Source organism: Zea mays, chromosome 1, assembly GCF_902167145.1.
Source record: "Zea mays cultivar B73 chromosome 1, Zm-B73-REFERENCE-NAM-5.0, whole genome shotgun sequence".
Taxonomy (NCBI): domain Eukaryota; kingdom Viridiplantae; phylum Streptophyta; class Magnoliopsida; order Poales; family Poaceae; genus Zea; species Zea mays.
The window spans coordinates 295,146,165-295,160,826 of NC_050096.1; the positions used below are offsets into that span (position 1 = coordinate 295,146,165).

A 14,662-nucleotide genomic window follows, 5' to 3' on the forward strand; every position below is an offset into this window, starting at 1 on the left:
TATATATATATATATATATATAAGAAACTGTTGCATGTAAGGATTTACAGATTTAGAATTACTTTATTTGGTTTACCTAGCCCATCGAATGACATATCAACATTCTATAGATCCCTTTTCAGCGGTTAGCTTCTGGGTCTTCACCTACAATGGAGTACACATGTGTAAGAACATTGAACACATGGTGAATATAACAAAGTACATCACATGGGTACTATACTATCTGGCAGATGGGAACTACCCTTTTTGGGAAGCATGTGTGACAAGCCATATGCCTATATCAAAAGGAACAAGAACTCTCGTTTCACACTATCTCAAAAGCTGTGATTGTGAGGAAGGGTGTAGAGGGAAACATTTGGAATTTTGCAAAGATCGATTTATACTAGCTAGCTAGGTCAAGGAATCCTGCTGGACTTTGAAACGTGGAAATCGATCCTCTGGTACGTAAACATGTGTTGGTATTGAGAATGAGCAAGACAGTGGTAGATGGTAGGGGCTATGGCTATAAGAAGACTGACCGAGCCGGAATCCGATTTTTTTGCCGAATGTTCAGCTCTTTGCCGAGTGCAGTTTATCGGACACTCGTCAAAGAATTATTTACCGAGTGTCACTCTCGTTGAACTAAGACTCTCGACATAGACCTCATTTACTGAGGGCGGAACACTCGACATAGAAAGACACTCGGTCCGACAAAAAGTACTCGACAAATAAGTCGTTGTCGATGTACAGTTTATCGAGACTTCTTTACCGAGAGTCACACTCGGCAAAGAGTTCGCCGAGTATTTTCCGGCACTCGATAAAGCATCTGGTCGTGAGATATATGATGGAAGCCTTCTAGAGGATTTTGACGAGCATCTTTGGTCTATTCAAAGCTATATCTTGTTTGTATTGATGTGGTGAACTTTATCTTTAAAATATGGTTGCGGTGGGGCTTTTTATCTGTCTTCGGATAGCATTTTATATCATTTTTTTTTGTCTGTGGTCTTTTAATTTGGACGGCTTGTATTAACTACTCTACTGTACTTTGAAATGAGTGTCGAAAATAGATAGAAATATATATATTATACATGATAAGAAATAATATATTTTAAAAACTAAAAGGTCTTATAATCTAGAGCAGCAGGAAGTAAGAAACAAGGTCTCTAAAAATCAATAAATTAGCCCTTCAAATACGAACCTTGGTTTCCGGAGATAATTGCTTCTAGAAGACTTCTCTAAAAGCTTGCTTCTACTGCTAGAGCTATGCGGCTGTGCCAGCAGCAGCAGTTGCTGTACTCCGTCTCCGGAATGGACACCGCCCACCACCGGGAGGGATGGCGGCAGGAGCAGCCGGGCAGGACAGCCAGATGCATGCGCGTGCAATATATGCGCGAAAAACGTATATTATGTGATGGTGCGAGCCCTGCAGTCTTGTGCAACACACTTGCCCATCAGACATCAGTGTCGCTGCTGGCCTGCTGCTAGCCTGCTACGCGTGACTGCTACACATGATTTTCACAGTAGTTTCCATTTTTTTTCCCGGAGAGCCGTCAATGCAGTATACCTCCTTTGTAAATACTAATGTGCTGCACGAGCTTACAAGCTGTCCCTAGTTTCCGAACAAATTTGCATTAAAAATAGCATCTGGATGTTTAAATCCATATATTTTTCAAATGAGATCAGATAAAGACAAATTTTATGTCTAATTGTAGAGGATGGCGAGATCTAAAACTTTATAGTTCACGAGTTTTTTTTTCATTATAGATTGTTTAAAAACTTATATTTTTATTTAAAGTTCTCGTATTTTAAAATCTAAGTTTTTTTAAATGCATGCCCTCAAATATTAAAGTTATGATCTAAAACATTTTAAATTTGGATTTTTTTCATACTACCAGCGTTATTTTTTATTTGTCACGGTTTAGTTCAAAAATGAACCAGCGGGCGATAAATATTCAAGAACGAAGGTAGTATGTGATTAGTTAGTCACCAAAATATTCAAATAAAATTTATAACAAAATAATGAAGAATAGCATCTTATACTTATATTTACAAGAAGTGGCTATAGTGTGGTTGTGGGATGGACTCTGCCAAGCAAGAGATCATGGACTCAAATCCTTGTGGATACAATATTGTTGTAAACAAAAAAGAAGGTTCTTGCTTGTGACACACATTTTTTCTACTTTTTGGCACAAATTAATATTTGTTTTTAAATGTTCAATAGGCGGTTGACATGAAATTTTCAAAGACAAATGCAAATGCCTCATTCCTATAATTATTGGAATTGTAGAGATTTTGAACCTCTTTAAAATGGATTTTGATCGTGTCATCGGTGTGCGACACCATGGTACCGAAGATACCAGAGAAAATCAAAGGTAAAGAGAGAGGGTGTAGACTTGGGACCACTGGATCAAGGCGTCGACTTGGTTGTATGCACACACACACACACACGATGTAAACATATCCGAACACCTTGAATGTAATATCCTACATGTTCTATGCGATAAATGATTAGATGCAAGTATTGGTAGAGCCTACAAGCTCGTATGATGTCTGTCTAACCAGCCTTGGAGTTGAGAAAGGAGAATCAACATCAACCAATACATTTTTATGTTCCTCTATATCTTTATTTTACATCACAAGCGAGAAGGGAGTACACTCCTACATAGGTGGGGGTCATGCTCAACAGAAGTCCAACTACTCCTATCTTGTTATAGTTATTATACCATATATGTATCAAGTGTCTAACAAGCTACACTGGTGAGTATTACACACCATAGTGGCAGGTATAGGTGCCCGTGTTGTAGTTGGTATCTACAGGCACAGATTCAACGTAATGCTAGTGAATACACTTGCAGCCTTATGTGTGGCTACAATGACTTCTTTTCACCACTACAATAGCTTTAGTAAAACTTTTGAGTGCTACATTGCCTCTTACAAAAAATGTCAAGGACAATAGCCTTAATTATCTTAGTATCTTGGGCTTAGCCGACCTAGTCTAGAGCACATGTGGTGCCAGGGTCATGCCACCTACGGGTATCTTCGAAAGTGCTAGATGGGCATGTATAAAGCCCTTAGCTCATAGGGAACCCTAGGCTTGACCGGCATAGGGCTTGACACCGTAGATGTAGGGCCCTTAGAATACCAGGATTGTGCCAAGTTAGGCCCTCTATGGGTGTTTCTTCTGATGATGAAGTCCTAAAGAGCATTTTGCTAGCATCCAAGGGTATGTCTAGCCCTAGACACTAAAAATGGCCCTAGGGCCCACCGCAGACCAAAGGAAGCCTATAGGTGGGACCATTCTTCCTACATACACATAATAGAATGGGTCTATCGTGCATGCATAGAAGAATGTATGCTTCAACCATCTCAACCTATGGTCAATGCATCAAACAGTAGTCATGTTGCATGACTCCCAAACGGCAATGGTCGTGTGACACTTCTGGTGTTGTGCCTAGTAGTTGTAAGAGGGGAGAGAAGGGCGCCTTGAATCTTATGTGTGTGGTTTCATCTTCTTTTTCCTTCACTACTCCACACAATCCACCTCACTTGCTATCAATCACTCTCCCTCTTTCCCATAGATGCCTCCAACTTATCATAATCATCCCATCCCCCAGATTCATTATGATGTCATGGCAGCTACCTCCCTGAGCACATGAATCCTGAACTAGGAGGGGATGTACATGGTGTGTCGGTTCCTCAAGTGGACCTCACCACTAGAATTTACAATGTGTGAGTGATATCATTCCACCGTGCATTCCATGAGAGAGTGCAAGAGGGTACATCTTCTACTCCTTCATGATAGTGGGGATGAGCTTCCCCTTGTCATGATTCTTCCTCCATGTCCTAGAGTTATATAGCCTCTAGATCGAGCACCTCACCCTAACTCCATCTTCGCCCTATCGACCTTTGCATATATGTGAGATGCGTTCATGGGGATGAGGCTTTCCATGGTGTTGTGTTAACACTTGTTTGTCTATTGGGTAAGGGATACTACTTGTAGTTCCACTCAAGCCCAAAGCCCCAAATGCCTAACAACTTGCTCGACCTCGGCGATAAGTGGGGGCACTCGAGACAAGGATGTACATCATTATCACTCTTGAAGCCCACATGGAGATGCTAATGAGGGTGCCAGTAAGCAAGAAGATTCGATAAGAGATGTCAGAGATGGACGCTGAAGGATCAAATCAGGCAACTAGAGGGGTGAATGAGAACTAATAAAAATCTTTGATCAAAGGTAATCTTGGCCTAATCATCCAAGACACCAAAATAGTTAATAGAGATACTTAAGAGTCAATTGGTCGCTAGATATTCTTGGTGTTGACCAATAAACACAACGAAGCACTCAAAACGGCTAGGAATGAGTATGCGGGGAAACACTCCAAAATCGAGAAATTGAGCTTATTACTTTAGTGAAAATAAATAAGATGCTCAAACAAGAACACCTCAACCAACCAGTGATTGGATGTTTTGGAAAAGTTTTTGAAGCATGCACAAACTCAAAAAACCAACACTCGAAAGTCCAAGTGGACAAAATAGTGACATGGTGTAACATTCCAAAATTCCAACCCAAGGTTTGGAACCCAAATCTCCTAACCCCCCTTTTTATCTCTCTCTAAATTCCACCTCATAGGACATCTCATCATATGCATACACTTTGATTGTTAGAAGCACCTCACATAGATGATCATTTTTCTTTTTAGCACCTAAGATTATTTAGCTAATTATTTGTTCAAAAGAAAAGGAGATAAGAGAAATAGAAATAGAAAATAGAAAAGAAAAAGGAAAAACCTTCTCCCCTCGATTGGGCCATTTCTGGCCCAGCTCCCTCCCGCGCGCCTCGCCCCCCCTTCCCTGGCCCACGCGGCCCAGCTCCCTCCCGCGCGCCGTGCCACTCCCCCGTTGACCGGTCGGCCCCACCCGTCAGCCCGCACCCCCTCGCTCTCTCGCGATCTCTCTCTGGCGAGCGGGCCCCGCCCGTCAGCGCCCTCCTCGCGTCCGTGACCGGGGCTAGCGACGTGATCGCCGCCGGCCACTGCCCGCCCTGTCGCCTCGCCATTATCGCGTTCACCAGCTCAGTTTGGCGCCTTGCTGTTTGGTTATAATCATTTTGATCTGGAAAACTAACATTTATTCTTATTTTGTTATATGCCGCATGTTTGTGAGCAGAGTGAAGGTAACACTGCATTTGCGTGACTTATAAGCCTGCAATAGGAACATGGATAGTTTTTTAATGGAAATGCTTGTTTCTTCAGGGGCAAGATGTTGCTTTTGAGCCAGCAAAGCTTCTCTGGCTTATCCAGAGGGATTTCCTCCGTAAGTTGCTTCAAGAATGGTTCTCCATATTATGATTTTAAACAGTTCCATTTTGTTTGAGAATGCAACATGTCAACCTTTGGACTGACATCCTTTATGAATTTTGATTTTTTCTGCAATCTGCACAACATGTAATCTTAACCACATAGAATAGCATGTAATCAATTCATTTGGGCATCAATATGCGTTTACTTGTCCTAGGTGTCTGTTGGAAAAGACTTGTGAAAGCTCTTGCTACTATCTCCAAACTTTGATGTACTTCTAGTGTTTAACTATTTGTTACTTGTTAGACTATGTTGCACTAACTTAACCCACAGTGGCTTGCTAAATCAATGGGCTTATTAGTCAATAACTGCTGCTTGTTACACTATATTAATACTTGTTATTTGTAGTTTCTACCGTATTATAGTGTTTAATTATGTGTAGATTAAATACATCATAACATGATGTTTTTGTTCAAAATATAAGTTCTTATTTCATTGGAGTTGTGCCCTTATTCCCTATCATTCTCTTATAATTGGTGAGCTATATTTACCTGTGCTTAATACAAAAAAAATCACTAAGAGTGGTCACTTTGACATTGGAAACAGAAGGAAAATCTGTTCAACAAATGGTCAATGAAGCCCTTCAACGGGTGCCTAATGATAATGGTCAGCTCAAACAACATGACTATTTCTAACTTTGTGTTATTTGAGCATCTATTAGAAAGGCCTCACTCTTTTTTGTATTTATTTCTGCAGGTGACAAATATATTGATGAGGTGTAGTTTGTGTATGAAATCTAGTAATATACACTTTTGAACCAAAAGTTGTTAGTTCTAAGCTCAGTTACAAATTCTTTCTGTATTTTTAGGTCAATCAAATACGAGATTCGTTGGCAGTTATGGGGAACAACAGCACTGCTTTTAGCTTGCCTCAGGTGCATCTCTGATAATTTGCTTGCAACGTCTAACTTGCAGTTATTTAATTTATCTTTGACTGCTCAACAGAACATTATATGTTGTTATGTAATTGTGAAAGAGCCTCTAGCCGAGTTGGTTAGGTGGTCTGAGTAGCATTGCTTAGGTTATGAGTTCGACTCCCCGTGAGAGCGAATTTTAGGTTGTGGTTAAAAAATCACATTGTTTGTACCACGCCAAAGCACAGGTCTACGGCCTGGTCCCGATCGTGGTCGTTTCTCACATGGGCTACGGTGCCGCTGTGTATGGGTGGGGCAGGGGTTCGGGGGGTTTTCTCGATCTGCGTGAGAAGGTTTAATATAATGCCTGTGGGCTGTCTTACCCCCGCAGGTCGAGTTTTTTTTATATGTAGTTATGTAATTGCTACAATTTATCTTGTACTGTACCGATCAATGTTCATGCTTCTGCGTTGTGCTTTGTAACCTGCAAACCATATGAACACTGATTTTGTTTATACAGCCGCATCTTCAAAGAACAAAATTATGTGATATGGAGGACAAAGAACTTGAACCCTTATATGTAAAACGGCGGGAGCAATTAAAGCAGCTTGTTTCGTCTATTGTAAAACCAAAAATTGTGCAGGGCAGAACTCTAAATGGGAAGGACTTTGTGTCTTTCTTGCAGCAGGTAAAATACTTAATGATGTGGTTGCTGATATGTATCTGATCAGTTAGAATTATCAGTAACTTTTCCTCCTGTCTCCTCTGTTTCAGATTCTTGAGGCTTTGAATAAAGGCGAAATTCCATCAACAGGGTCTCTAGTTGAAATTTTTAACAAAGCCATTCTTGATCGCTGTCTGAAGGTGTACAGGGAGAAAATGGATGGCTTAGGCCTACCAGTACCGGTAGACAAACTGCAGAAACTTCATGAGATGGCAAATGGTGATGCTAGAATTCTCTTTGATAAGCAGCACTTTGGCAAACATCATGCTGCTCAGTCAGCACTCAAGCTTGAAGATGATATTAAAAAGGTTAATATTTTTTACTCTTTTTGAATGGTCACTACTACAAGTTGAATTTTTGTCGCATGTTGTGAATAATGTTTTGGTATCCTATATCCTTGCTGTAGCTCCTGTCTTTCTTTCCGTTGGTTTTGGAACGCCACTGAAACTCTGTGTCATCTCTTACATGCCTTCAACTCAACTTATACCTGTAGAAGATAATAAGTTTTACATACTTACAGGATGTACTTTGTAGGTGTACAGAAACTTACTTCTAGCTAATGAATATCAATCGTCAAAGCTGTGTGAAGCTCGCTTTTCTGAGTGTGAAGATAAGATGGATCACCTTCAAGTCTTGAAACTTCCTTCGATGGCAAAATTCAATGCAGGCTTTACTCACTGCAACCAAAGTTTCGTAAAGGAATGTGTTGGACCTTCAAAAGAAAGCTATGAACGTAGAATGTCAAAGGTTTGCCTGTTAATTCTGAATACAGTTGTCATGTCAGTTACCAAAGGTTTGCCTGTTATTATGCATTTGCAGCCTAGTTTCCAACGACAAACCAGCCTTCTTTTATTCTTATTTTTGGTTGCTGTCATCTTAAATTTCGTTTCATTTCATCTGTCTACAACTCCACATGATGAAATTCAGTTACTTCTATATTGGTATCAAATTTTCCCCTGTAGATTGATAGATTTGTTTTGGTACCTGATGACACTTATGTTGTGAACTGCGATGCACTCGCAAGATAGTCCTGGTACTCAGCCCTCCCGTAGGAGGCCCTAAGAGTAAACCAGATCTATTCTTCTTGCCTATCCCTACTAACACCCTGCCCCTCCTTATGTAGAGAGGTAGCCCTAACTTAATAGCTAAGCAACATAACAAACCTTATTTGGCTAGCACTGTTCACGCGCTAATGGACTAGTTTCACACAGCTACAGTACTGTTCACGCGCTAAGCAACGTAACCCTACAGAACCGCACGTGAACAGTGTTCACGGCTAACCTAACCCTAGTGATCTAGCTAATGGGCTTAAGGCCCATAACAGCCCATAACACACTAAGATATTTTTTACCTGTAATTATCAAAATAAACATATAAGCTAGTAAAAGATGCACAAGCAGTAACATAAATAACCACGTTTAGACTTTAGTGTGGAAGGAGGGAACCCGTGCTGTAGTTATCCTGTGCATTGATATCTTCTATGGTATTGCGATTTCTACTCAAGTATGTGCTCTGTTTGGTTGCTTTTACTCTTTAAAACTTGTTGTGGTTTGCATGGAGCCATGGACTAAGCTCCAGTTTGATGCTGTGTTTAGATGCTTGCCAAGTCTCGTGCTCTTTTCATCAAGGAGTACAATAACAAGCTTTTCAATTGGTTGGTGACCTTCTCTTTGGTCATGGTGGTCATCGGGCGCTTTGTCATCAAGTTCTTCCTACTTGAAATCGCCGCCTGGGTGATGTTCATCTTCCTAGAGACGTACACGAGAATGTTCTGGTCAGCGGAATCGCTGTACTATAATCCAGCTTGGCACATCATTGTTTCTTCCTGGGAAACCATCGTGTACAGCCCAATTCTTGATCTGGACAGGTAGTCTCCTTGCTCCTAACTGTATATATTGGCATGCTACTCTGTCTGACTAAAGCCCTGTTTAGAAGCATCCGGATTTTAAGAAACTGGTTTATATATAAATTGGGGTGGTTCTAAACATACCAGTTTATAACCCAGTTTATAGAAATTAGATTCTCAGTTTTTTAAAAACCAAGAAGCTAGCATCTCCTAACTAAAAGATAAAAACTGGGTCTAACATGTAATTCTTTGCACAGATGGGCCGTCCCAATTGTCATAATGCTATTATTTGGGGTTCTTTACTGGAGATGCTTCGGTGGTAGAAGGAAGCGGGGAAGGGGTTCGCTCCTCCCATTGTACAAGAATTCTTATAACTCGAGTCGTCGCTCGAGATCAGACTAGTTATACACGCAATGCTCAAGTTTTTTTCTTTTAAAGAATGGTACAAAATATCTGCCTGTAGAAGAGGCTAAACTGCCGAATGTGGATCATCTGTAAGTGCTTTTGGATGGGCATGTTTTGATGGTGCCCTGCCAATGTATCTCCAATTCTTTTTGGTGGATGAAGAGAGGCGGTGAAGCTGCTAGTATGGGGCGGGGCACCTGCACAAAGCCTCTGTTGTAATTCATACCAGGGTACTTTTTCCGTAGCTAGATTATCCTTACATGTCACGGTCCCAATTGATTGATTATTGTTTACGTCCACTGCAAATTTTTTTGGCAAGAATTTTGTTTTTTAACGTCATAGATAGAAGGTAGCTGTTAGAGCGTGTACCGTGTCAATCATATGCTCAAAGTTATAATCTGGTGGTGGAATTTGGAAACGTTCCTTGTTTATACTGTTGTTATACAGTTTATATCCACATATATGCTATACTCTGGCTAGGAGCTGTGTTGTGTTTATGTTTTGCATTAAGCCAGTGGCACTCAGAACTAGCGAGAGGCAGAGCGTGCTCTTCGATGGAAACCGAACTTGCTGTGTCCACTGCAATGTGTAGCAGACAGCAGTTGGCATAGTACACGTCACATGGACACCAGAGATCCACATGGAGAACGAACAATAAATCAATAGCAGTAGACCCGTAAGTCCACAACGAACGAATGCGCATCGCAGCATTAGCAATGTCCACTACAAAGTATGTGAAACTGTTAATTTATCATATTCTTTGCCGTGGGCATCACTGCATCAGGGCCTTTATCATATCCGATGGAGTAGGAACCTAGGAGGTCGACCCCGATGAAGCCGGGCCTCCGCACATCCTCTTCTGGAGGTGCTCCAGGCTCGCCACCCGCTGCAGCGAGTCAGTGCTGCCCATCTTGCCGGCGACCTGAGCCCCGTTGACGAAATCGTCGTCCTCTTGAGCCGAGGAAGCTATATCTGGCATGTAACCGTTGCTGCCTCCGATCTCGCTTGGATTGGCGAAGTAACTGTTCAGGTCATCTTGGATGGGTACGGCGGCATCAGAGGCGGAGTCGGATGGGGAGCCATTGAATGGCATGCTGAGGGACGACATATCAGACACGGCAGGGAACAATGTGTTCATGCCAGTTACCCGCTTCACTGAGTCCTCTGCCATCTTCACCTGAAAACATGATGCATTCCCACGTTCCATCAGAATGGCCAAGAACACCCAGTTACGTATGGAAGGCCATGGATTATCTCTGAAATCTAGGGGTGGGAGTTGATTCACCTAGTGCTAGCAGTTGAAACAACCCAAAGTGCCTAATTCAACAGATGCAGGGCTCACACAGCACAGGCAAAGCAGTGTACCTTTGCTCTTAAGGTTTCGACATCTGCCTTTAGCACCCTATTGTCAACAGCAGCCTCATTGAACTTCTGATTAACGTCAGCAAGTCGCCTTAGCAGCGAAGAGTTCTCAACTCTTAACTGTGCTACCTGTAACAAGACATGCACAACTCTAGCTCGTTAGCCAAGCCAGGGGCCCAAGAACATTTTGGATCTGTCAAGTGTCAACACATAAAAATGATAGCATAACCCATCGGACCTGTGCCTCCAGTTCATTCAAGTGAGCTGCCTTTCTGCTTCTCGAACGCCTGGCTGATTCTCGGTTGGATTGCTTCCTGGAAACAGTCAGGAAGACTGGCTCAACTCATCTATTCGGTTGTGGCATCAAGCAAACAAACGGACCACTCTAAATGAGAATTGGTCCACTAAATAGTACTAGTGCCTTTATAAGAAAACAATGGCAATACAAATTACAATTATTATGGCATACAATATACAAGAGCGTCCACGGACTTGTCAAGGAATGTCATTTAGGTCCACAAACTTTAAAAATGTGTTTCTGAGTCACTAAACTTGTTAAGTGGTGCACTGCAGGTCCATACCAAACATGTTGGCATTTTATCTGACATGACATGCATCAGGCTGGTGCGTATTATTATTAACTGATCCAGATCCAGCCCGAGATACTGCAGACACAATACACACTGTAGTGTTAGCGTGTGTTCATCTACAGGTGAGCCTTCGTGTCTCCCTGAGCTTCGACGCTTCAAGAACCTGTCCCAGCCCCAAGCTGCCTGTGAAGGGCTGTGGACACTCGAGCGATGTTAGTTGTTAGCGGGGGCAGCATGGTCGGCGTTGGCTGCGAGGCCACGATCACCCGCTCACAAGGTCAATGGAGGAGCAGCGCCTTCAAGTGCGGCCTTTTTTAATGCAAATAGGTGAGGCTAAAACCATATTTGGTTTGGCTTTTGGCAGTAGCTTTTGCCCTCAAAAAGCCAACCAAAGAGATTGGCTCCCACCCAAAGCAACAGCCAAAAGAAACTTTTGCCTAGTACAAATTTCATAGCAGCCTTCCCCGGTCCCCCCTGCTTTCACTGGCCATAGAGTTAGGAAGTCCACGAAATTACCCACCTGCACTAGTTATGAAGATAACAATTTATTTTTCCCAGCTGAAGCAGCCAGCCCCAGCGACCTACACAATCTACAGGAGGAAGAAGGTGTTGACGAGAGAGGTCTGCTTGGTGAGAGAGGGAGAGAGTCGAGTGGAGAGGAATGTGGATGACATGTGGACAATATACTTATATAATAATCCAACACTCTCCCTCACGTCGAGGCTCTCTTAGCTCTCGATGTGGAATAGGAGCGAGCAACAATAATTCTTGGCTCTAACAATATATTAAGTTGTATGCACAAACAGTTCAACCCAAAAACTTAATCTAATAAAAAGAGGTGGACAATTCACTTATACTATATTCTAACATGCTCCACAGTTTTTCCAGAAAACACAACTGCTCAACCAAACGGCTTTTGGCTTTCTCACAGCCCACACTCATTAACAGATTTTCCACTACTACTTTTCCAGAAGCCACAGCTCAACCAAACATGGCCTAAGATGAGTTAAATGCAAAGTGGCAACATAGTTAGCCTCAGCCTTACAGTGGCGCTCCACGTCAGATAAAATGCCAACATTGCTAGTATGGACATGTGGTGCACCACTTAACAAGTTTAGTGATAAAAAATGCATTTTAAAGTTTCTGGACCTAAGTGGGCACCCCTTGACAAGTTCAGGGGCTGCTCATGCATTTAACTCAATATACAATGTTGGCCATAAAGTCATGATGCACACACATTTCACAAACAGATAAAAAGATCACCTTCTCTGTAATCTTTGTTGAACAGGGTTTCCGTTTCCAGTAGTCTCAGCATCTCCTTCCATATCATCATCGTCTGACTGCTCACGTGAGGAAGAGCTAGTGGTTTGCTTAACAGGAATATCGGCATTTTGTACTACATGTGGACTTGATCCCCCGCCTGGAGCACCAGCTAGCTTGTTTTGAACTAGACTTCCAGTACCTGATACGTGCCCAATATCCAATCCAGACCATACTTCAGTCATTCAACAAGATGTCATACATATAAGTTAGAAGGCTAGCATTTACAGTGTGTGCATGTTTACCCAAATAAAATAGCAACATGTCAGTGAAATCACGATTAAGCTACTTGGTCCAATTGTGAAGCTAAGTGCATGTGCATACCTTGCATAGTAATGGACGACACACCATAAAGATACAACCATAAAGGCTTCATAATCACAAGGTGTTTTGTTTTGAAAACTCAACAACAGAATATCAAGTTCCCCATGGTTTACTAAATCAACCACAAGTGGATCCTAGCAAGCAACCTCAACAAAATGATGCTTACAAGGACAGAGAGGAACTGAAGGTCTAATATCTATTGCATGAGTATTGAGCACTGAAACATAAGATCATTTGAGCCAAGCTTCAAAACCAGTTTGAAATGCAGCAAATGATGCTGTGGATGATTACCTCCCATGGGTTTAAGAGGGCCTGCATGTGGAACATCCACACTTGGCAAGGATGAACCAGCTGGAGAATTATCTGGAGGTGCTGCACCAGAAGCCTGTGGATAAAATGGTATCAGAAATATTCGATATAATTATATAAATGAAAATACAGAAAGAGTGCTAGGAGAAAAATGAAACCATGCATATTGGGCTCCCACTCATATTACTGTAGTACTTGATGCTTGGCAAAAAAAAAAAATCACTCGATTACAGACATTGAGGAAAGGCAACTCGATGCTTGAACTATGAAGTTTTGATAAACATATCAAATATCTACAATATTCTGATATACCAGGCTCCGACAGTTCCTAAGAGTATATACCAAACAAGCTAATTCACTTATCACAGAAAAAAACATATAGGAGACAAATCAAGGTGATATTGATACTACTCACATCCTCAAATAGCGGATAATCGCATAAGAATCGCTACACAGAGAAGTCGCAATTAACCACCCACACGTGAAATGACAGGAATCATGAACTTACAACAAAATATAGGATCTCTGCAATAACCTAAACCTAATGCCATAAACACACGAAGTCTCCACGAATTCCACGCATCCCTAGTCCTAAAAGCACATGATCACTAGCACCGACATCTAATTGCTATGATGTACTGTGCTGAACTGATGGCTGTTTCGTCTTCTCTAGAAATCTTAACTATGCGGTTGTGGAGCAGCAAGCGCAGCATCATGTATGTCACAGTCTCACAGACTGACCACGTAAGAACGCAAACAAGCTACTATAAGCCTTGACCATTCGAAAACCAAACAGCATTGCAGGTGAGCTGCAGCTAAAGGCAAGTGGACATACCCTCCACAAGGCAACGGCAGCGAGGTCCTTCTCCAGCTTCTGCTTGAGCATCGCGTTGTACTCCACGGGGTCAACAACCGAGCTCGAGGCAGCCGCCGCCGCCGCGGTCCCCGGTGTCTTCCTCTCCGCAGCCTCAACTCCAGCTCCAACGCTGCCCCTACTGACGCCGGCTACGGGAACCGGGCTGTCGAGCACGGCCTCCTCCAGGAACTTCTGGAAGTACCATTCCGACGGGCACCGGTTCATCAGCCCCGCCGCCTCCCCCGCTGGTGCAGCAACAGCGCCGGCGGCCGCCGATTGAGGGTGCGGCGGAACCCAGTAGGGGTTGGGGATCTCCTCCACGGAGAAGACGCGCTCCATGCCGGATCGAGACGGATCGCGACACTGTTGGGGAGAAGTCTCCGGTGGGCTAGGTGTCGGAGATTTCGAGGATTTGATCTGAAATTTGGGAGAAATTTCTCTGGCCGCACTTGGTTTGGTGGAAGAGAAGAGAAAAAATGGAAGGGAAGAGAGGAAGAAGAGAAGATGAGGTGTGCACGGTGGCTGCAATAAATAATAATAAAGTCGGCACGGACGGCTTTCACGGCTCTACGCGGACGCCAGTATTTTCTGAGGATTAAATTTATCTGAAGAATCAGCCATGGTTTATATAAATAGTTTTGTAATTAACTTATCTTTAATCCTCTTAATCGGTATTTTAAATCTGAACAAAATTTTAATCCAGGGCCAAAGATAAAAAAACATGGGTTTTGTTTGTC

General features: G+C 42.5%; 2 protein-coding genes across 2 annotated transcripts; one reads left to right on the forward strand and one right to left on the reverse strand.

Annotated features, from left to right (window-relative positions):
• Positions 1-5,116: 5,116 nt before the first annotated feature.
• On the forward strand, positions 5,117-9,423 carry LOC109939199 (uncharacterized). Its single transcript, XM_008667378.3, has 10 exons — positions 5,117-5,152; positions 5,232-5,292; positions 5,883-5,942; positions 6,033-6,052; positions 6,145-6,210; positions 6,710-6,877; positions 6,964-7,221; positions 7,448-7,660; positions 8,509-8,780; positions 9,017-9,423. The coding sequence occupies exons 1-10, from the start codon at positions 5,132-5,134 to the stop codon at positions 9,159-9,161; spliced, it is 1,284 nt and encodes a 427-aa protein (XP_008665600.1). The 5' UTR covers positions 5,117-5,131; the 3' UTR covers positions 9,162-9,423.
• A 384-nt stretch (positions 9,424-9,807) lies between these two features.
• LOC542704 (opaque2 heterodimerizing protein 1) lies at positions 9,808-14,394 on the reverse strand. The gene is given in 6 exon segments (NM_001112217.1): positions 9,808-10,341; positions 10,530-10,655; positions 10,765-10,840; positions 12,380-12,578; positions 13,052-13,145; positions 13,905-14,394. Coding segments are annotated over 6 exon segments (1,218 nt in total). The 5' UTR covers positions 14,265-14,394; the 3' UTR covers positions 9,808-9,978.
• Between the last annotated feature and the right edge of the window lie 268 nt (positions 14,395-14,662).

Bases quoted from the DNA above. Each gene is read 5' to 3' on its own strand.
- LOC109939199 (XM_008667378.3), top strand. From the start codon at position 5,132: ATGTTTGTGAGCAGAGTGAAG. The intron at 6,053-6,144 runs GTGTAGTTTGTG...CTGTATTTTTAG, and splicing joins GTGACAAATATATTGATGAG to GTCAATCAAATACGAGATTC. The intron at 7,661-8,508 runs GTTTGCCTGTTA...TGCTGTGTTTAG, and splicing joins ATGAACGTAGAATGTCAAAG to ATGCTTGCCAAGTCTCGTGC.